This window comes from Mixophyes fleayi, chromosome 4 (assembly GCF_038048845.1).
Source record: "Mixophyes fleayi isolate aMixFle1 chromosome 4, aMixFle1.hap1, whole genome shotgun sequence".
Taxonomy (NCBI): domain Eukaryota; kingdom Metazoa; phylum Chordata; class Amphibia; order Anura; family Limnodynastidae; genus Mixophyes; species Mixophyes fleayi.
In genome coordinates this window covers 100296353-100317989 of record NC_134405.1, presented here as the reverse complement: position 1 = coordinate 100317989, position 21637 = coordinate 100296353, and the positions used below count along the sequence as shown (strand labels likewise).

The 21637-nt window shown below is 40.0% G+C and overlaps 1 protein-coding gene across 1 annotated transcript in view; it reads right to left on the bottom strand.

The window, feature by feature from the left end:
• The window catches only part of IQGAP1 (IQ motif containing GTPase activating protein 1), a 103101-nt gene that overhangs the window by 17756 nt on the left and 63708 nt on the right, over positions 1-21637 (bottom strand). The window contains exons 15-27 of the mRNA XM_075207885.1: positions 20625-20788; positions 14827-14917; positions 13806-13973; positions 13380-13522; positions 13079-13249; positions 12373-12456; positions 12153-12224; positions 11990-12059; positions 10674-10882; positions 9634-9789; positions 7926-8089; positions 7349-7573; positions 6150-6290 (exon numbers count right to left, since the gene is read on the bottom strand). Of these exons, the coding sequence (XP_075063986.1) occupies positions 6150-6290; positions 7349-7573; positions 7926-8089; positions 9634-9789; positions 10674-10882; positions 11990-12059; positions 12153-12224; positions 12373-12456; positions 13079-13249; positions 13380-13522; positions 13806-13973; positions 14827-14917; positions 20625-20788 (1858 nt within the window). The remainder of the gene's footprint in view (positions 1-6149; positions 6291-7348; positions 7574-7925; positions 8090-9633; positions 9790-10673; positions 10883-11989; positions 12060-12152; positions 12225-12372; positions 12457-13078; positions 13250-13379; positions 13523-13805; positions 13974-14826; positions 14918-20624; positions 20789-21637) is intronic.

The following is a 21637-nucleotide window of genomic DNA, read 5'->3' as shown; positions in this document are numbered from 1 at the left end:
TTATTAGCATCATAAAGAACAAACAAGGAATCAGTACGCCTCACTTGAGAAGTTCTCTTGACATAAATGTGGAGAGCCCTAACCACATCTAACTTTTCCATAGACTCTGAATCCGAATGGGAAGAGGGAGAAAAGACCGGAACTACAATTTCCTGGTTCAGATGGAAAGCCGAAACTACTTTAGGAACGCAGGAAGAGAGGGTTCTTATCACCGCTCTGTCTTCGTGGAAAACTAGATATGGTTCCCGGCAAGACAGAGCACCTAATTCTGAAACCCTACACGCAGATGCAATAGCCAGAAGAAAGAGGACCTTCCAGGTCAACCACTTCAAATCTGTCACAAGTAATGGCTCAAAGGGAGGCCCTTTAAGCATGTCCAGCACCAGGTTGAGATCCCACAGTGCTGTAGGCGGAACATAGGGAGGCTGAATATGCAAGACTCCCTGAAGGAAAGTCCTAATATCTGGCAAATTCGCTAATTTCAGGTGAAAAAAGACTGAGAGTGCCGATACCTGAACTTTTAGGGAACCTAAACGAAGCCCTGCTTCCAGGCCATCTTGAAGAAAAGCCAATAAACGAGGGAGACGAAAGGAGGACGTGTGGCATGTCCTTTTTTCACGCCATCTGATATAGGCTTTCCAAATCCGTTGATAGATGCGAGCCGAGACTGGCTTTCTGGCCCGCATCATAGTGTTCACCACGCTGGAGGAAAAACCTCTAGCCCTCCAGAGAGGCTGGCTTCAACAGCCATGCCGTTAAACTGAGCGGAGGTAAATTCTGGTAACGGAAGGGACCCTGCAGAAGAAGGTCGTCTCGAGATGGAAGACGAAACCCCGGTCCTTCTGCCATAGAGAGTATGTCCGCGTACCAGACTCGGCGCGGCCATAAGGGAGCTATTAGAATTACTGGCAGACCTCCTTGTTTTACTCGTCTGAGCACGTGAGGAAGCATGGGAATCGGAGGGAACAGGTATCCCAACCTGAAGTCCCATGACATCGTCATTACGTCCACTGCCACCGCTAAGGGGTCTCTTGCCCTTGCGCAAAACCTGTGAACCTTTCTGTTGTGTCTGGAGGCCATGAGATCTATATCCGGAAGACCCCACCTCTGAGCCAGAGACTGGAACACTTCCGGATGGAGTGACAACTCCCCTGGCATCATCTGATTTCGACTTAGGTAGTCGGCCTCCCAATTTCTTATTCCTGGAATGAATACTGCTGATATTGCTGGAACATGTTGTTCTGCCCAAATCAAGATTTGAGTTGCAATTTTCATTGCAGCTGCACTCCTGGTTCCTCCCTGTCTGTTGACATATGCCACGGCCGTGGCATTGTGGGACTGGACTCTGACAGGGTGGCCCTGGAGGAGGGACTGGCCTCCCCTGAGGGCCAAAAGAATAGCCTTTAATTCCAGCACGTTTATCGATAGGGCCGATTCCTGAACCGACCAAAGGCCCTGGAGCCAGAGGTGCAGGATTACCGCCCCCCAACCTTTCAGGCTGGCGTCTGTCGTGGCTATGATCCATGACCATGGAGCGAAGGACCTGCCCACCGTCATGTGATCCTGAATCAGCCACCACTGGAGTGATTCTCTCGTCCTCGGGGATAGAGAGATCCTTTGGAGATCTAAGCGTAGGTGGGATCCTGACCATTTTGTCAACAGATCCCACTGAAAACATTGAGAATGAGCTCGACCAAATGAGATGGTCTCGAAGGAGGCCACCATCTTTCCCAGCAGCCGCATGCACAAGTGCATTGAGGAGCTGGGAGAAGACAAGATCTGCGATGTTATGCTTTGAATTGAACCGATCTTCTCGACAGGCAAGAACACCTTTTGCTGGCTGGTGTCCATGATGAGGCCTAGGAAAACCATGCGTTGACACGGAACCACATGGGATTTCTTTAAATTGATCAGCCATCCGTGGCCCTCGAGAACCGCCAAGGTGAGGGACAAGTGATGACGTAAGCAATTCTCTGAGGAGGATTTGATGAGCAAATCGTCCAAATAAGGCACAACCTGAACTCCCTGAAGGTGAAGACATGCTGCCATAACTGACATGACCTTTGTGAAAACCCTTGGCGCTGTTGAGAGGCCGAAGGGGAGGGCCCAAAACTGATAGTGGAAGGATCCCACCGAGAATCTTAGGAGAGACTGATGGTGGATCCATATGGGAATGTGGAGGTATGCGTCTTTTATGTCTATGGACGCCATAAACTGATCCTTCTCTAAGCCGTTTATCACCGACCTTAGGGACTCCATATACGAAATTTGTCCACCGTTAAGTGCACATTGAGGCCCTTTAAGTTTAGGATGGGACGAAAGGAGCCGTCCGGCTTCTTGACCAGAAACAAGTTTGAATAAAATCCCTGTCTTTTCTGGTAATCTGGAAACCTGCAGATAACTTTTTGAGAAAGAAGAGAGGCGACACAATCCTGTATAGCCTGCCTTCTTGATGGATCTCGGGGGAGCGGAGTTTGGAAGAAACGATGTGGAGCCGGGCACAACAGGTCTATCCTGTACCCCTCTGATATAATACCCCGAATCCAAGGATCTTGGGAGGACTGCCCACTGTTCCTGAAACAAAGACAGACGTCCCCCCACTGGCGCCCCCTGCGGAACAGAGTGGTCGTCAGAACGCAGGCTTCTCCTGGCTCTTGGAGGCCTGGCGCCTAGCTGCAAACGAGGATCTCCCCCTGGCAGAGGAGCCTCGGGAATTGGGCTGTATGCCTCTAAAGGACTGTCCTTTAGAAAAGGAGGTCCCCCGAAAGGGCTGACGAAAGGAGCTGACCCAAGGGTTCCGGCTTCTGCTAGGGAATACTGGCAAAGAAGTGCTTTTGCCACCGGTTGCCTGTGAGATCAGGGTATCCAATTCTGGGCCGAACAAACCTGCTGCTGAAAAAGGAATAATTCCCACAGACTTTTTTTTGATTCCGCATCTCCTTCCCAGGATTTTAGCCATAACGTTCTTCTTGCTGAGATAGATGCAGCCTGAATAGAAGAGGATACAGCCGCTGTGTTCTGGGCTGCTTCATACAGGTACCCCGATGCCTCCTTCAAATGCAAAGCCAGGGGAAATAAATCAGAGTCCGGTAAAGCCTCTGCCAGCTGGTCTGCCCATGCTTCCATGGCTCTTGCAACCCAAGCTGAAGCAAATGTGGGCCTAAAGAAAGAACCCGCAGCCGCAAATATAGATTTCAGCTGGGATTCCACTCTGCGGTCATTGACATCCTGCAGAGATGCATAACCTGGGGTTGGGAGTAAAGTGTGCTTGGCCAATCGGGCTATAGGAATATCCATTTTTGGAATACTCCCCCAGCGAACCACATCCTCTTTCTGCAATGGATACAAGGAAGAGAACCTTTTGGGAACAGTGAACCTTTTCTCAGGCTGTTTCCAGGCCCCTTCTGCAATATCTTTAAGTTCTATGGAAGGGGGAAAACGGCTAGCCCTTCTTTTGGCTTTCTTAAAAAGATTTCTGTCTCTAGGAGTCGGATCCTCCGGTTCTGGGAGGTCCAACGCTTGTCTTAAAGCTAAAACCAAGGCGTTAATAAATTGGCTTTTAGCGCTTTTTTCCTGTCCCAATGGTAGAACCTGGTCAGGATCAGAATTAATTTCCCCCTCTTCCTCTGAAAACGCCTCAGAATCTGAAAGGACCATAAGGGTATTATCAGATCTAGGCCTCTTTCTTCTAGCAGGTGGAATGTTTGGAGATTCGAGTAACTGGTTCAGTTTATCCAAACCCTTTATAAAAGCTGCGGACCATGGCGGCTCTGTGGGAACAGGGGCTTGGTCCGTCTGTAATGAGGAAGGTCCTGGTATAGACGTTCCACTAGAACCAGAGGAAGCAGGGAGGCCCAACGGTGTACTAGGATTATTAGCCACCGAAGTTGCCACACTAGACCACTATTGATTGGATTGAGAAACCATCCGTGCTAAAGAGGAAAACGACTGTGTCAGGGAGGCCACCCAGGCCGGTTCCTCCGTCAGTGGGACTGAAACCTGTTGGGTTTGTGCAGGGGGGACCCCTACTTCACAAACAGAGCAGAGCGCCAATGGGTCCTTCTACCCACAAGGTAATTTTACATGACATTTTGAACATGTGAAATATTTTGCCATAGGGCCCTTTCCCTTATCTGACATTTCTTAATAAAGGAAGGCACACCAAACACACAGACTTAAATTGAAAAATTTAGCTGAGTAGAGAGAGAGAGATATAAATGTGTGGAGAGAAAAGTGTGAACTACAAGAATCAACTAATCAAGATATAAAAGTTGTACTTGTAATATTTTAAACACAAAATAATATTTAAGCAGGTAGGAGAACTATAATATAATCCCTACTAGCCCACTTGTACACAGCAATACAGAAAATGTGTTTAAATAAATCAGATACTTAGCCCATAGGCCAAACAGGGGAGAAGTCCAACAGCAGTATCCTGGTGCCTGCTCCCTCAGATCTGTTCTCTCTTCCCGGGCTTCTCCTTGGCGCCAGAAGGCTGGGACAAACCATCTCTCTCTCAGGAAGGAGGGAGAGCTCTATGTGTTAACTCCCCCCCTTCAGTAATGCTGCTTCTGCAGCGACTCTGGCCGAGTAAAAAATAAAATGTATTTTTGTAGCAGAGTAGTGGAGACCTCAAGGGGAGGTCTCCGCAGCGGATAATACCTGATGCCCCTTCCTATGCATGAGGAGGGATCCAGGTATAGCCCCCTTCTCCTTAGCCACCTAAATCCAAGATGGCCGCCGCCATATGAAACATCCGATAACCGGCGCTCTATGCCTGCAGTGGCAGCGCCGGTTATCGGGGAAGCTCCAGGAGTGACAGCGGTCCATGAGACCGCTTGTCACTCCCAATTCAGACACCCATTCCTCCTGTCCCTGTCAGTGAGAGCCGCTGGCTCTCATCTGACAGGGGAGTGCCTGCGCTGCTCTGCTGTGAGTGTGTTCTCTATAGTAGAACACACTCCAGCGCTGCTACCTGCAAAAAAATATAGTTAAAAATGAAAGAATAAAATAAAAGTATATAAAATTACACTAAGTACTAAAAAAACACTGCCCAACTCTACGGGCACCTAAAAAAAACTGAACAAGAAGGGGCAGGGGGATTGTAGAGGGGAGGGGTCTGTCGGCAGTACTAAAAGTTAACTAGTTAGGTGCCAACTCCCCAAGCTCCCTCCACAGCTCCATGGTAAGCAGTGTCCCCCAGACTGGATGAATGAGAAATGAACATTACCAAACTTCATTATAAGAAATACCATGCTCCCCAATATAGACTAAAGGATAGCTCAAGTCATCTTGCAGTTCTGTGTCTTATGTGGGCATGAAACCCCTCTGTGACTTTTGATACATTTAGAATAATCTAGAGGATACACTATAAACTATACTGTACTCCCTTTTGGCTTCACATGAGGAGGACTATGTTCCCATCAACTTTTCTGGAGATGATGGTGGGTTTGAATTTCCTTAAAGACCCAGGGAGGCCAGACATGCCCAGATACATGACCATTGTCATGATGAAAGTATGTAATTTTCTCCATGGAGGCAATGTGCCTAGTAAAGCTTTTAAGAGATGATACTGGAAAATGTTGATGGTTCTTCCAGTTCTTAGCAATGAGGCACTTTCCAGCTGTCAGAACATGTGACAGGGACACTAGTTTCTGGGAGTGTTTGGAGATGTTCTGGAGAGGGGAGTGGGGAAATGGGGACGTTAGCACAAAAGTAAGGTACACAGGTTTTTCTAAACATGAATCTCCAACATGGAGTCAATGGCGTGAGTATAGGGCATGCACACCATATATGAAGGAGAGAACCCCTGTGGCTGCAGTGTCTTCAATATCTGGGGTCAGAAGTGGGGAACATTTTACTTAGCTATAATTTGTAGTATAACTTATGCTCTGTTTCCTTAATCTTAGTAGAAGTGGAGCTTTTTGCTCTCCCTTATCCCATTTCTCTCTTTTTTTGTGATGCTCCTGTGATAAAAATAGAGTATCAGGCAACATGCCATATAGCAGAGATACATATTGCTTGAAAGGGGGAAAGGTCTCTGTATTTGTGATGGAGAAATTAGTTGGCGATCAGAGAGTGTAAGCCAGCATCTCAAACTAGACTTTATTTAGCAACACACCAAACCTCTGTCCAGAAAGTATACTCACGGGATCTTATCAGTTGAACTGATGATGGCAGAGAGGAACTTGTCTGTTACTGTCCTCATGTTTTTGATGGAAGCATCCAGCCTGTTCCTCACCTCCTCATGTGTCATTGCTTGTTCTGGTGTCACATCATATGGCAGTTTGCTGTAAAGAGAAGAAAGTATATCAGTACTAAACCATCAATCTTCTTGTTTAATTACCAACTTTTTAGAATTTACACCAGCCCTCATATGAAGCCCCAGAAATTCCATTGCCCGCTGAAAACTGAAAAAAAGCAAACCCAAGGTGCTGATTTTGCAGGGTCAGCGCTGTTTTAAGTAAAACCTGAACACTACAAATGACTACCGCTAAATAATCATATTTGGGAGTCTCCAATCATAAGCAGCCAGCATATGAATATGCTAATTATTGGCCGCCAGAGAACCCTGACTTTGATTATATTGTGGCAGTCACCGTTAGTGAGTAGGTAACTTTTATGGGGATTTTTGGACTATGATAGATCAAGAAAGAAAATAAGTTTTTTCCATTTGGACTACAATAGATTAAGAACCTTGGGCCTAATTCATTAAGGATCTTAACTTGAGAAACTTCTTATTTCAGTCTCCTGGACAAAACCATGTTACAATGGAAAGGGTGCAAATTAGTATTCTGTTTTGCACATAAGTTAAATACTGACTGTTTTTTCATGTAGCACACAAATATCAACTTTAAATTTCATTGTACAAATAAGCTATCAAGTATTTGTGTGCTACATGAAAAAAAAGTCAGTATTTAACTTATGTGCAAAACAAAATCCTAATTTGCACCCCTTGCATTGTAACATGGTTTTGTCCAGGAGACTGAAATAAGAAGTTCGCCTTGTGAGAGTGTGATAGCCTCTGGAAGGGGTACACAATGTTTTTATTTCCCTAGGCTGCAAAACATGGTGCTGGTTTCCACTATAGGGGGGAACCTAATGGAAACCTGCCCAGGCTGTCTAGCACTGGTTGTGGGTTTATTTCTGCATTATGTATACGAACCATTCCCCCACCCGCCATTATTTATTTAGTGCGCTTTAAATAGGTTGGTCCTGTGAAGCTAGAATTGATCCTGACGTCGATGAGGAGAGTGGGTGGTACATCCTGTTAACTATTCTAACAAGCTACAGAAACAAAATGTGCCTTATATACACACATAGCACCATGAGCTGTGAAGTCTCTCACCTTGCTTCTCCAGTCTGAGACTCCATCTGGTTGACCCAAGATTTGTAGATATCTACAGGGTCAGTTTTGATATTGAGGGACTTGTCATCCATGATCTCTTTCACTACGGGGGACAAGATCTGCCTTAAAGCATTTTGGCCACGAGCCCCACGGTTAAAGCTCACCACCATCTTTATTACAGTAGGGTTACCGGTGACTATCTCCTGAATCATATCCACCTTAGATCTAGAAAAGAAAAATGTAAGAAAAGTGAAACATATATCAGGGTTTAAAGTACAAACTTTTCAACCATACTCTCGTAAAAAGATAACTTTCTGGTTTGTCGGATTACTCTGAAAAGGTCAGTTTATAAGAGGTTTAGTTTCATATGGGATGTAACTTTAAAAGACAGACCATCTCAGCATTAGGTAACCTGTGGATGAACGGCAAATATGTTGGCACAGCAATAAGTTTTTTAAAAAAGAATACATATAGTAAGACAGTGTTGGTGAAGTTTATATTCAGATTCGCTGGCCGCTGTGTACCACCCAAAAAAACAGTTTAGGAAAAATTAAGTTATATCCATATAGGCACTTACTTTATCTCCTCTTGAAGAGCTGTTTTGAAGAGACGCAATAGCAGATATTCTTCTCTTTGATTGGATGCATAATTATAGAGAGTAAAAATTACAGAGTCCATGAATTTGGTGGATTTATTTTGAGGCATTTGAAAGATAAGTTTTGCCAGATAGGTTGGATTAGTCTGCAAAAAATAAAAAAAAGGTTGTCAACTAAAATGTATCTTTCCAAATGAACACGACTTCTAAAATTTTGTACACCAAATTCTAAGTGGGCAATGGATTCACCTTAGCTATTGGGTAAGACTTAATAAGAAACTAGTTTAAATCCAATAACTTGGCTTAAGAAAGTCACTTGTACATTCAGCAATCCTAAGCAGCTGGTAATTAAGGATTGTGTGAAGGGGTCTTGTAGTGCATTGACAATGTCCAGCAGCTAATGGCTCACTCAGCTGCTGAAGTTAACACTATAGTTCTTGGATGCTATAACATGAGGACAGTGAAGTCGGGGGTTCTGACACATTAGGGAAAGTGGAGGGAGTTTTAACTCCATTAGCCAATATTATTTACGCTCCTGATCTCATTAGACTAGACTGAGTGGATACAGTATAACTACATAGATATACTTTTATTACAGCAAGTATATGTGTCACTGCTTCAAATAACATTTGTGCTGCACCATCAGCATGAACTGTGTATACTAAATCGACTCTGCCTATTGTAGATGAAACTATGCTGTGCCATTGATCTGTTTATTTTGGATTGGTCTCTTTTTATTAATAAGATCTGTTATTCCTTGAGATAATTATATTTTGCAAGGGGGACCCCCAAGTTAAGGAGGGAATAGAAAGCTATAAGAAATCCACTATCATATGGATCACTCATATAGTTACTTTATTAGGCACTCCTCTGGATAAAGAGAACTTCCAGCTATTTTTATTTCACATTCACTTATTGCACTATAATCACTTTATATTTCGCTACTTTTTGTTATTTTAATAAGCTATAATAAAGGTTAAGTTTTATGAGTGATATATGGTACATAGTTCATACTTCCTACGAAACTTGAAAGTCGCAGTGCATCTTCATTAAACACCATTCTTTTTTTCTTTCCTTGTCCAAAACATTAGGGAATGTGCATCTGCATGTGATTGTGCACATATAATGCGTAGCCCTTTTGAAGAACAGAGTGCCATATGTGCTGACCCACCCAGTATTTGTAACGCCTCCACGGCCCCCCCATTCCGCTGACACAGAGGACAAGCAGATGTCAGCTTCTTACCTGTGAAGCTGTCGACTGTTGCTTCTCAATGTAATTTGACATTGAGGAGCTGGGAGCGATGTCACAGCCCAATGCCACACTCCCAATCTGGGGAAGAGTATATGCAGCCACCTATGTTGAAAGTAATCATAGTAGTGCAAATTTGAAGCACCGGAAACACACTGGTTTCTCCTGCTGTTGGTCACTGCTTGCTCAAATACCTTTCTGCCTGTTCCAACGCACACACCTATAAAATTATTTGAGGCAGTGGTCGAAGTGGAAATTTAGAAGTGGTGGTATGAAAAATGGAAGTGAATGGAATACTTTTAGAATGAAGGTAGTAGGGAAAGGGGCGGTTTGGCATACCACCCGACTTCCACCACGGTTATGAGGTCATGCCAAGACCAGGTAGCAGTTGATTTCTTTGCCTTGGATGCCAAAACACCTATTCATTCACCACTCAATTACCTGTAACAAATAGAAGAGATGCTGGTAAGCCTCCAGCTTCTCCCTCTTCTCCTTGCTCAGAGCTTTCAACCCTCCCTTCTGTTTGTTTAACATCATCATGTCAGAGAGCTGCTCCTTGTTCTTCTTGGTTAACTTCTTACTATGGGAGACGACATCCTGCAAGAAAAAAAGTGTGTCTATAATTGTGCAAATTAAGGTGCGTCAGGCATCAATTTTTTTATTTTTTTTAAGAATGCGTTTTCTACCTTGCTGGTAGATAATAATGACTAATCTAACAATAATTATATTTTACAGTAGAAACTATTGAAATGTTTATGGAGCCATCGGCAGCAGAATGTTTAGGCCCACGCTGGGTCTCACCCTAAATTTCATTCATTCTTTCACATCAAAACGAAAGTAAAAGTAAATATATAGCAACATTCCACAAATTGTACCCGAGAACGCTTTTTTATAAATGTACGTAGTAATCCCCAGCCAAGTTATGAATGAGGAAATGAGCTTCATATTTGGGTTACTGTGTTTGTTCATTATAAATAAAATATAAAATGAACCTCATCATTTTATTAAATACATTTGCTCTTGTACTTTTCTCTTAACAGCAATTCTGTGCTATCCTCACTTAAAGGTTTCTCTACAGTGATGACAGGGGTTTCTAGCGTGTATTATACATGCTTATTGGTATTACATTTCACAGGCAATATGTAATCGGGGCCACTTTTGGTTGGTTCTGCTGGTATTATGGTAATACAAGGGACCCACTGTAATAGAAAAAACATGCAAAGTGGCAGCTTAATCATCATGTGTTCTTTTGTAGAAGAAACATAACCAGATGGAGAGAGAAGCGGAGAGAGAGTGGGAGAGGATAGAGAATCAGGGAGAAGGTGAAAGGAAACACTTATCTATCGAAGAGAGAAAGAAATTCTCCCCACAATGGATATAGCACAGGTCCCAGCTTTTGCAAAGACCGGCGCTGGCTTTAGCAGCAGGGCTGGTAATAGCAGCAATTCCATTAAACATGTATAATAATTTTGTTAATGTACCTGCAATGTAATTTTATTTTTCACGAGTAGCCCAATCTTGATATCCATAAGGTTGAGGTCATTCTCCAGCTGCTGGTTAGACCTCAGGAGTGTCACTACCTCCTCTCTCAGCTTCATGACTTCCAATTCTTCCTGGAAGTCCTGGTCACTCTGGTCCAGAAGGTGAACAAATTTGCGGACCACTGCCATAGGTGGGTTTTCAGCATTAACTGGGAGAAGTGCACATAGATTTGATGAGTGGGAGGAGCAACAGCCAAAGGCAAAAAGTGAAATGACATATGCTACACATTATTCAACACTGCTGTACATTAATCATGCTGGGCATCACCACACAACATCTAACACAAGAAAATCAATGCAGCTACTATCTGCTTCTCCCATAATATTGTTTTACAGATGTGGGGTAAGCTCTGCAGAGCAATCTCCTTTTTGTATGAGATGGATGTATACATGATAGTATAGAAGTCAGTGATCATCACCAAGGTCAGGGAACTAAGTCGGTGAGAATAAATAATACATATACTGTTCAACCTATTGCCAATGTAACATGTTCTAGTCATACTTCCGGACACAAATCCAGGCAGATGTGCACAGAACTGGCGTTTGAGTGATCCTATACCTTCATTATAGGTGTACCCAGAGTACCCCAGTAGTAGTCTGAAGACATCTGATGTGGTCTATAAATATTGATACATTAATAAAACATTGTTGAGCTACAAGACATTTTCTAATTTTCTTTTTCGTACATGTATATACGGATATAAAAGCTAATACTTTCTTAAACAGTTTTGGCCCTCCCCATGACAAGAGTACTTACTAATTCCTCATTAGGGGCCTGATTCATTAAGGAGCTTAAATTAAGAGGTATCTTATTTCACTTTCCTGGACAAAACCATGTTACAATGCAAGGGGTGCAAACTAGTTTTCTGTTTTGCCCATAAGTTAAATACTGACTGTTTTTTCATGTAGCACACAAATATCTACTTTAAATTTCAGTGTACAAATAAGCTATCAAGTATTTGTGTGCTACATGAAAAAACAGTCAGTATTTAACTTATGTGCAAAACAGAAAACTAGTTTGCACCCCTTGCATTGTAACATGGTTTTGTCCAGGAGACTTAAATAAGATACCTCTTCATTTAAGATCCTTAAGGAATCAGGCCCTAGATGTTGATCTCTTTTAACCACTCAGCAACAAGAAAAGAAAGTTTAAGACTGTTTCTTAGAGTATCTGACAAGCAGGTAGGTGTTACAACTAGAAGAGTCATTCACCTATGCAGAAAAACACCACATTTCAACAGCTATACTGTACTCACTCAGGGTTTTGTAGTCATCTCGTGCTTTATTGGCGCGGATAAAAGCTTGGATTTTTACAATATCATTAATCTGCGGACAATGAAGACATGTTGTTAGTTCTGCATTCTCTATGATCCAGAGCAATACACTTCAGATACATTGTAACAGGTTCAAGGCTCTTACATGATCGCGGAAGTACTTTAATCGCTCTTTGTAGCGTTTCCTGGCTTGATACATTCGAGTGTAGGACTGGATCTGGAATGAAATGGCAAATAATAACTCACTCAATAGTTACACAACATGTATATTATTTGCCACAATAAATCAAAATACAGTAGCTTCATTTTCATGTATGTAAAAAGCAGCACAAACCACAATAAAAAATAAAATAAAAAAAAAGTACCTTCACTACTTCATCATTGTGATCATTCAGGTACTGCAAGCGATCTCTAAACGCCTTCCTCTGCTTCTGACCTCTGTAGTGGGCCTAAGAACAAACAGAGAAACAATGGATAAGAACCAAATTGTATTAGAAGAGAACACAGTGAGTAATCTAAAGTTACATACATCAGTTGTTGTTACGTTAAAGCTTCCATTAGAGGAGTGACCTTTAATGCTACAAGATATGGAATTGAAAGGCTCTTAACTAGAATAAATGACCTCTGCGTAATATACCTACTTACAATCCGATTGTGACTTACAGAAAATATTTATCTATTTCTAAACACTTGTTCTTATAACCTCACTGTTACTTTGAATTTTACATTATTTGTTGTTTTTCCATGACCCTGTAATTGTGTAGGTGCAGAAAATTATGAGACAAGTAACCTCTCAGTACTATTGGGATTTACACAACACAAAATCCTCACTGGCACAGCCTTGGAGGAGAGCTTTATACTACTAAATATTTTATATTTAGACAATACACCTGTCCCTGAATTCCTCACAGACTACCCACAAGTAATGCCAGGGAGAAAGGCCTCAAGGCTAAATGAACATTGCACCATTAATTTTAAACAAAAGCGTACACATGATGTTACAAGACGGCCCTTTCAATGCTGATACACAATGCTGTTTCCTATTCGATAGCGGCTTATAGGAGAACTCACCTGAATACAGGTAATAGCAGGAGACTGCTCTTTTAAATAGCCCATCCTGGAGGCATATTTCTTGCGTGTTAGGTAGCCTCGGCACCGGGCCTGCAGCTTTGTAATTAGGCTTTCATTGGCCAGCCATAGCTGTTCCCGGTTGTATGCAGCAGAAACCCCAGATATAGTACTCTGTGAAAGGAGAATACAGGAATAAATAAGAGCAACTAAAACAGAAACATTAATCACAAAGGTCAATCATAGCACCAAGGACCTGGTGACACACGTTCATATGGTCATACAGGATGCTGCCTCCATTCACCTGAATATCCTCTTTTGAGAGCTGAGTGTTATTCTGTACAAATCCTGGGGGCTCTTCCCATCTACCTTCATTACTAGGCAGGTGAAAGTAATAATGATATCCGCCTTTCACCCAGTGCTTCACCCACTCGCTTCCATTGTCGCCTACAAGACATTTCAAATGAAGGATGACTTTAATTACACAGCTCAAATAGATCAATGCACTAATGGCAGACATTCACCAATAAAACACCACACAATATATTATAAACAATGTGTTTACAGATCTTACACCATAAAAGCTTTACACAGTGTAACACACATTAAATGCAGTACTATGGAAACACATAGGGGAGATATTTAAGAAAACTGTTCTGAAACCACATAAAAAATATACTTTAATAACAGAGTGTAATGGGGTTTTGTTTTTTTTTAAATGTATTTTTACCTTGTCCTGCTTTATTACTCTTCAGTTCCGCCAGCTCGCTCTGATAGGTCTGAGAACACTCTGCGGTCACCCCGTAGAGTCCAACATCTGGGGATCGCAGAGCATGGAGAGTCTGGGCACTGTCACCCTTCTCTACCGCCTCATTAACAGCCAGGATACCACGGGAGACTAGAAGCAAAGAGCGAAAAAGAATTTGGATATAATGGAGACTTTCTGCTATAAGTACTGAAATAAATGTTTTTTTCGCTCAGTAGCTTTATTAAGTATAATACAACAGGACTGTTTACAGGACTAGAAAAAGTTCTCAGTAGATAGATAACAAGGTTCCATATAATGTCGGATGTCGAAACATTTCACACTAATATATTAAAATTTATATATATATATATATATATATATATATATATATATATATATATATATATATATATATCTTTTCACATTTGATCAACCTGTATTTTGTACATAGCAACTCCTACCACAATATTTGTTTTGTATATATATATATATATATATATATATATATATATATATATATATATATATATATATATACACACACACACACACACACACACACACACACACAAAACAAATGTTGTGGTAGGAGTTGCTATGTACAAAATACAGGTTGATCAAATGTGAAGAGACATATATATATATATATATATATATATATATATATATATATATATATATATATATATATATATCTGTATATTTTATGTAAAACTAGTCCCATTATATAAAAACATATACTTTCAAGTAACAGTCTGTCTAATTACCATTTATCTTTACAAAAGATGGTCAATGTAGAGCTTTACAATAATTTTCTTTAAATTGACTTTTATATAAAATTTATTTTTCCTAATGGGGAGGGAAAGGAACAGGGTCGACTAAATAATATCATATAAATAAATATCACAAGCAATCAGTTGTTATAATGAGTTTCGGCAAGTTTCACTAACATGAATATGTAAAGTGCTTTAATAAACCAGGCTACAGTTACATGGGTACATACATCTTTGGGCATCCTCCGTTTCCTTATTTGAGCGGAATATTCCATCCTGGATTTCATCCAGCCACAGAACTGCAGATTCATCCTTTGTTTCCTGGGTAGGTAAACATCAAAGAGTTCATACGGATATTAGCATTCACGTTGTGCAGATATTCATTTGCCAAAGTGGATCAAATGCATACAAATGCCACAGTTAATAAAATTGACAAATTGTTGAACAGCAGAGGGCACTACAGCCCACCACAACAGCTAGATAACGGAAATCTGCAGTCATTAAGCTCAGACTTGAGTGTGCATGGACAAATTTGTTCCATATTTCAAATGTTTTCAAAATAACCACTGGAATTTATATAACTATACTTTCAGCGATTATTTCTATAGCTTCTACATAGAGAATTGTATTCTACGGTTGTGTAACATCTGCAAAAGTTTCCCTATCTAAAGAGAGTTAGGCAGACCTGGTGTTAAATTTTTCAAGCTGCAGGTTTGAAAAAGTGGAGCTGTTGCCTATAGCAACCAAACAGATTCAAGCTGTAATTTTGTAGAATGTACAAAATAAGTGATAACTAGAATCTGATTGGTTGTTATAGGCAACAGCTCCACCTTTTCAAACCCGCAGATTGATAAATTTACCCCTGGTGTTCTTTGGAGAGTATAGATTAAATCTGTTGCACTATTATTGCTACAATGACATGGAAGTTTCCCATGTAAGAGACAGTTAAGCCATGATGGGCATAATGTTTTGCTTTCGAAAAGAAAGTGCTCAGTTGTGATTTTGAAAATGAATTTGTATTTAACTCATTCAGAAAAGCTGACAGTAATTTCTTAGCCAAAGTCCTTTTTTGTTCCAAGAGACCACAAAGTTTTTCTGTGCTGAACACATCTAACCACTATTCTCCCTTAGATGGGAGTTTGTACAAACTATAAACCAAATATACCAAGCCTGTTACACTGCCCAGGCTGTTTTTCTAGCTCAGTGGTTAATGAAGGGGTCATCGATCACTAAAATTTGCAAAGTATAGACATAAGAGTAACATTCAACAGGCCTAGAATGTTCAGTGACAGTGTCCAAATTCCCACACAGTGTAATGTCATTGGCTAATGACAGCACTGTGATATGAAAGGGACAAAGTAATAAACATTATTTGTTTTAAAAAAACAATATATATGTTTGTAGAACTTCCGTATTGCTGGGTAAAGTCAAATACATTTTCTACCATTTTTTTTATGATGATATGGCTACTAGGGGTTGCTGTTCCATTATAGTCTATTAAGAAATTTTTTCCTTGGTCAAACAAGTAGTATTGCCTTGAAATATTTAATTCCGCATTTACCCACCTCTTCCGGGAAGCTTATCAAATTCCTTAATTATCATAGGGTTTGTTCTCTTAGCCCAATAGGAAACTCCAACCACTATCACTTTATGCCCTTTCTTCACAACATGCCTACTCAATCCTCCCCCGTGCTACATCCGCCACCATTATCTGCTCCTCAGCACACGTCAGATATCTGCTTACATAGCATTCAAATAGCACTTAATTATTATCGTAGTGTTATGCAGTACAGTCCATCTCCCTGATTGCATAGAGCTCTAGAATATGCTGCTATCACAATAAGCAGGGCAGGTTTCCTGAGGGTCTATTTGCTATTAGGGGTTTTGGGATCTTATCAGAACTGGGGGTGGGGATTTTTTTCCTACCCAATAAGACAGGATGCAGTCAGCCTGTCTCAGTCTAAAATGGACACTAATTTGCAATCAGATAGATAACAACTTTTGTTTTGACTTTCACAAGTCACACATTCATCATCATCATCATTTATTTATATAGCACCAGCAAATTCCGTAGCGCCGTACACATTGTTGGAGCAACTTTAATTTTAGGTTTAGTAGGTTCATACTTAAAATTCACATATTGCTGCAAACACTATATTACATTTATTCTTTTTCATGGCTTTGGCAATGGAAGCATATTTAAAAAGCAAACAAAGAAATTACTGTATAATCCATATAATTAACAAACAAGTCATTGTGCAATAAATAATATAAGATATTAAAGGCAATTGACATATAAGTCACACAGTAAGTCCACAATACAACTGTGCCCTGTCTCACTATTTTCCAATGCAGATGATGTACAGTAAGTGAGATACCAGAAAGTGATGTGTTTCTGGCTAGGTAACTGTGGCTTTCGCCTGCAGTTGAGAGACAGAATGACTAAGCGCTTTGGAGATTAATATCACAGCGGAAGTGTAAGACAGAAACACGGACAGAGACACACGCTGTAATAATGACAACCGGGATAACTGTGGGGTAGTAAAGTGGGAGGAAGAGAGGCTAAATATATATATATATATATATATATATATATATATATATATATATATATATATATATATATATCCTTAATGTATTTCTTGTAAATATGTTATTCATATGCTTTTTAAGAAGAACAACAGGTAACATTTCAAATACTAGTTAAATGTAAATATACTAATTTGAAATCTTATTTACTAATATAAAAGAGTATGCAAGGGTAGGAAAACAGTGGTTCTGCAACTGTTAAACTACAACTCTCAGCATATTATCTACCCAAGGTTGTTGGACAATGCTGAGAGATGTGGTTTAATGACAAATCTTTGCAACAATCACTATGAGGCTCAGCTCATCCAGAGCCTTTATAGTACATATTAAATGAGCGAGTTGTGTGATAAATAATTACTATGGTGCTATTCTGGTATGGATAGTTTTTATTACATGTTACACCCAGAAATCTTTAGTGTAAATACAAGTGGCCATGTGAAGACAGCGACCCTGTAAAACATTATTTACAGGACTGAAGTTTCATTAAGAACTACAGATAATCAAGATTTAAAACGTGAAATTTATCCATTATAGGCTTATCTCTAGTTTAAAGATATCTTTAGATTAATAAACCAACATACCTAACTACCTGCACAGAAAAAGTAAAGAAAGTGCTTTGCAAAAAGAAAGAACTATGAGATGGTTATACCACTCAACATTCCAGACGGCAAGGTCAGGTTCGGCCTATGACACACCCGTTTTGGACAAGGCTGCGATTCCTTAGAACCATCTGAAACTAGGGGGTAAAGGTACTAAACTGTGGGTTTGAAAAGGTGGAGATGTTGCCTATAGAAACCAATCAGATTCTAGCTGTCATTTATTTAGCACATTCTACAAAATGACTGAAAAAGTGGTGATGTTGCCTATAGCAACCAATCAGATTCTAGCAAACCCGCACTTTAGTAAATATACCCCTAGGAGTTTTTGGAGGTATGGATTGTGAAGAGTTCACATTTATACCTTTGTTCACTGCTACAACTTGATTTTTTTGTACAATATATAAAAATTGAAAATAAAGATATAAGTAAATGTTTGGAACAGTGATTATATATAATACATTATGAGATCAAATCAGTTGTGGGTTTCTTATACTGTAAAACTGAATACCACATTTGCCAACTACAGTAGTTGTGTTTAGAGACAGAAAGGCACTCTCATATGTAATCTCCTCTCCCATAAGCCATACAGCAACGGGCATTTTTTTTATTATTTTATTAGAACGTTTGAATGCGTCTCCCCCTCTTGGTTGTAAAGGAAATAGTTTTTTTAAAATAAGGTTAAAAAACAAAACAAAAAAACAAACTAAATAAGAATGATATTTAGACAGATTGTATAAACAGTGTCCGTTACAGAAGGGCAAAAGTATATTATGTTGAAGTACAACCAGGTGTGTGACTTAAGGTAAAATATTTCACTAGACCAAGCATTAATTATCACAGACTGTGTGTCAGTCACTGTCACTGGGAGTATGAAGGTCAGGTCATGTCACAATGATAAACAGACACACACTGACAGCCCTGCCCCAAACCACCTTCACTTACTTTTCCTGCTGCCTTGTGTGGTATTTAGAACAACACAAGCAGTATTAAATATTCTGATAACTGATTTACAGCATTTGAAAAAAATAATAAAAATGCAAAAAGCATTAAAAAAAACACCCTAAATATATATCAATTCACCTTTGTCCACTATATAAATGGATCAAGCTACATTTTCCTAATATGAAAAGTGAATATATGCAGTAAAAATTTCTCTGAGTAAGGCATATGATTCCATAGTTACCAAACAACTGTGGAATATTGGGTTTCACAGTCATCGCTGTTATTTTGTAATGTTTTGCTAAATTTGGTTGTTGTCTAACCATATCTTAGTGACTTTGTGTTGAGTGCACAGTGTGTTTCAAAGCTCATGACTAAATAAGGCAATTTTGCCCAAGTGTGATTTGCAGCCCAGTCTGGCAGCCCCTGATCTCAGTGAATAGAAATGGTTATTTCAGCCCAGCTCAGCAGCAGGAGGAAATGCTTGGACTGGGAATCAGTTCCTGTACAAATTCACATACACCCTGCGCTGGAGCCAAGGCATGATCTGGCTAGAAGTTTTCACTCTTGTTTACACTGTCAGGGCTATATTTCTTTTTTACTTCAACTGATCTACTTATATTATCTCTTAATGAGGAGAAAAGCTGCATTCAGTTTCTAAATAACTGTATAAATATTATGTATGTAATTATTAGTTATGTGGGCACAACAACAAACATGACATGTGAGGAGACTGTTCAGTACAGCTCAGTCTGGCTACATTACTAGGTATGAAGACAATCTGCTTTATACAGAATATAGCTAGAGCCCTCAGATCACATTCACTTATACCACGTTTTAGAAAATTCCAAGATCTGACCACATTAATTCTCTGGGGTAAAGAAGGCGAGTACACAATATTCATTACAGCTGAACAGATGGTAATAAAAACAAACTCCATAACTCTAAAAGTATGGAAAATTGAGACATTTTATGTGCATTTTTCCTGCATTACAACATTTACCCACATACAGTATTTTATTTTCAGTAATGTACAGTAAGTTTATTTTGCACATTACTTTTAGTGTTCAACAGTTATTCATTGGTGCAGTAAGGCAAAAGATACAAAATGCAGTGCATACATTATGCAGGACTGGAAAAACTGCTTGCCACAATAAGCCACTGTGCTCAATGGTAAATTGCCCTGTGTGTTGTTTTTTTCCACCCTGTTTTTATGTGAAAAGTTTTCCAAAATTTTAAATTTCCTGAATTTTACACCTACTGCCAAATGCTCCTTGAAAATCATCAAACAAGGGCTTCACTTTTTTGAGAATAAATAACTGCAGCAATTCTAGCACTGAAATCTCTTGATAAAGATAAAATAAAAAAAATAAAATAAATTAAATAAATACAAAGGATAAGCTATAGAAGAAATTTAAATATTTCATGCATGGAAATAGTGTCTAAATGTCCTGTAAACTCCACAGTATTAACATACTTTTTTCCATAAGCTCTCAAGTGCAACTAAATCAGTTTACACTTCATTTTCCTTTATCTAGGTTCGAGTTTGTAAATGAATTCATACTAATTACTGAAGGTTTTACAAAGACACTATTCTGGGGGAAGACACAAATTTAAATCAGGAAGTGAAATGGGATATTAGGTGTAAATTGGGGTGAGGGACAAATTCATAATTCATGGGAGAGCAAGAGATGGGGGTGTTGACCAAAAGATTGAATTAACCATTTACTTTTGGGCTACCGTGCCACTACTAGACCACATAGCACAGAATTCAATGTAGGGGGTCAGATGCTGAAAAACCATAAAGATGGGGGAAAAAACACAAATAGCGTTTCCCAGCATCAATAGGACTCCATTATAAAACCTCTGTTCCCAAATAACGGTCTGAAGCCCCAGCTCACCTGAGCCTTTTCTCTTTTTGCTCGGACCAGAGTATCCTGGTAATGTTGAGCCACATCCGGGTCTACTCCTTCTAACTTTGCCGCTGGCAGTTGTAAGGCCTGCAAGGTCTTCCTGGCATCGCCTTCATCCAAAGCCTCATTAATGAGCCCAATCGCCAATATCCCTAAAACAGGCAAGAGAGAAGAGTTTGTTCCCAGAATGAGTATAAATATAGTATGTGTAGTTAACTATTTAGCACTGAATATGTCTAACAAGTTTACTTCTGAAAATCATCACTGATCCAAATGTCCAACAATTGAAGATGTCCACGCACATAATGTTTAGCAATCCGATTGTTTTAGATAATACTGGCAACAATTTTCTGTGTGTATGGGCCCAATATACTCTCCATCACATTATCTCATTTTAATAATTTTGCTCCAAACAATGAAAGTTTTTGCACTGTTCTGTACAACTAGGTGAACTAGTATGTCTTGTCCGTACTTCGCAAAGAACACCCAACCTCTGCCCAACTTCTATTATCGGCCGATGCAAACTGCTGCTCCTCGCTACATCGCTAATTGTGCCCTGTCTTTTCTGATGGCCAGAGAACCAAACCGCCAGATCATGTGTGGCCAAACTGGACAAAGATCTGGCTGTCCAGCAATCAAGCCTAAGGGTTGGATCAGTCCTGTAGCAGATTAGTAACATAAATTGTGCGAGGCAACAAGCTATAAAACAAGCTGTAAAAAACACAAATACCTGTTTTCTTAACGATATGCTTAGCTACTAAAACAAAATAGTCCATTCTTCATGCTGATAACAGGTGGACCTATGATGCATGAAGAGTTCAGCTCACACTGTTAGAACACCTGCTGTTAGAGAATAGGACTTATTTCCATGAACCTCAGCCACACGTCACACACTCTGTGCACACAGACACAGGCCTGTATTTGTGGAAAAGCCACGTAGGCCCAGGCTTAGGCTAGCAGTGGTACAGGGCCGGCATGAGGCTCACTTTTCCAATCATTAA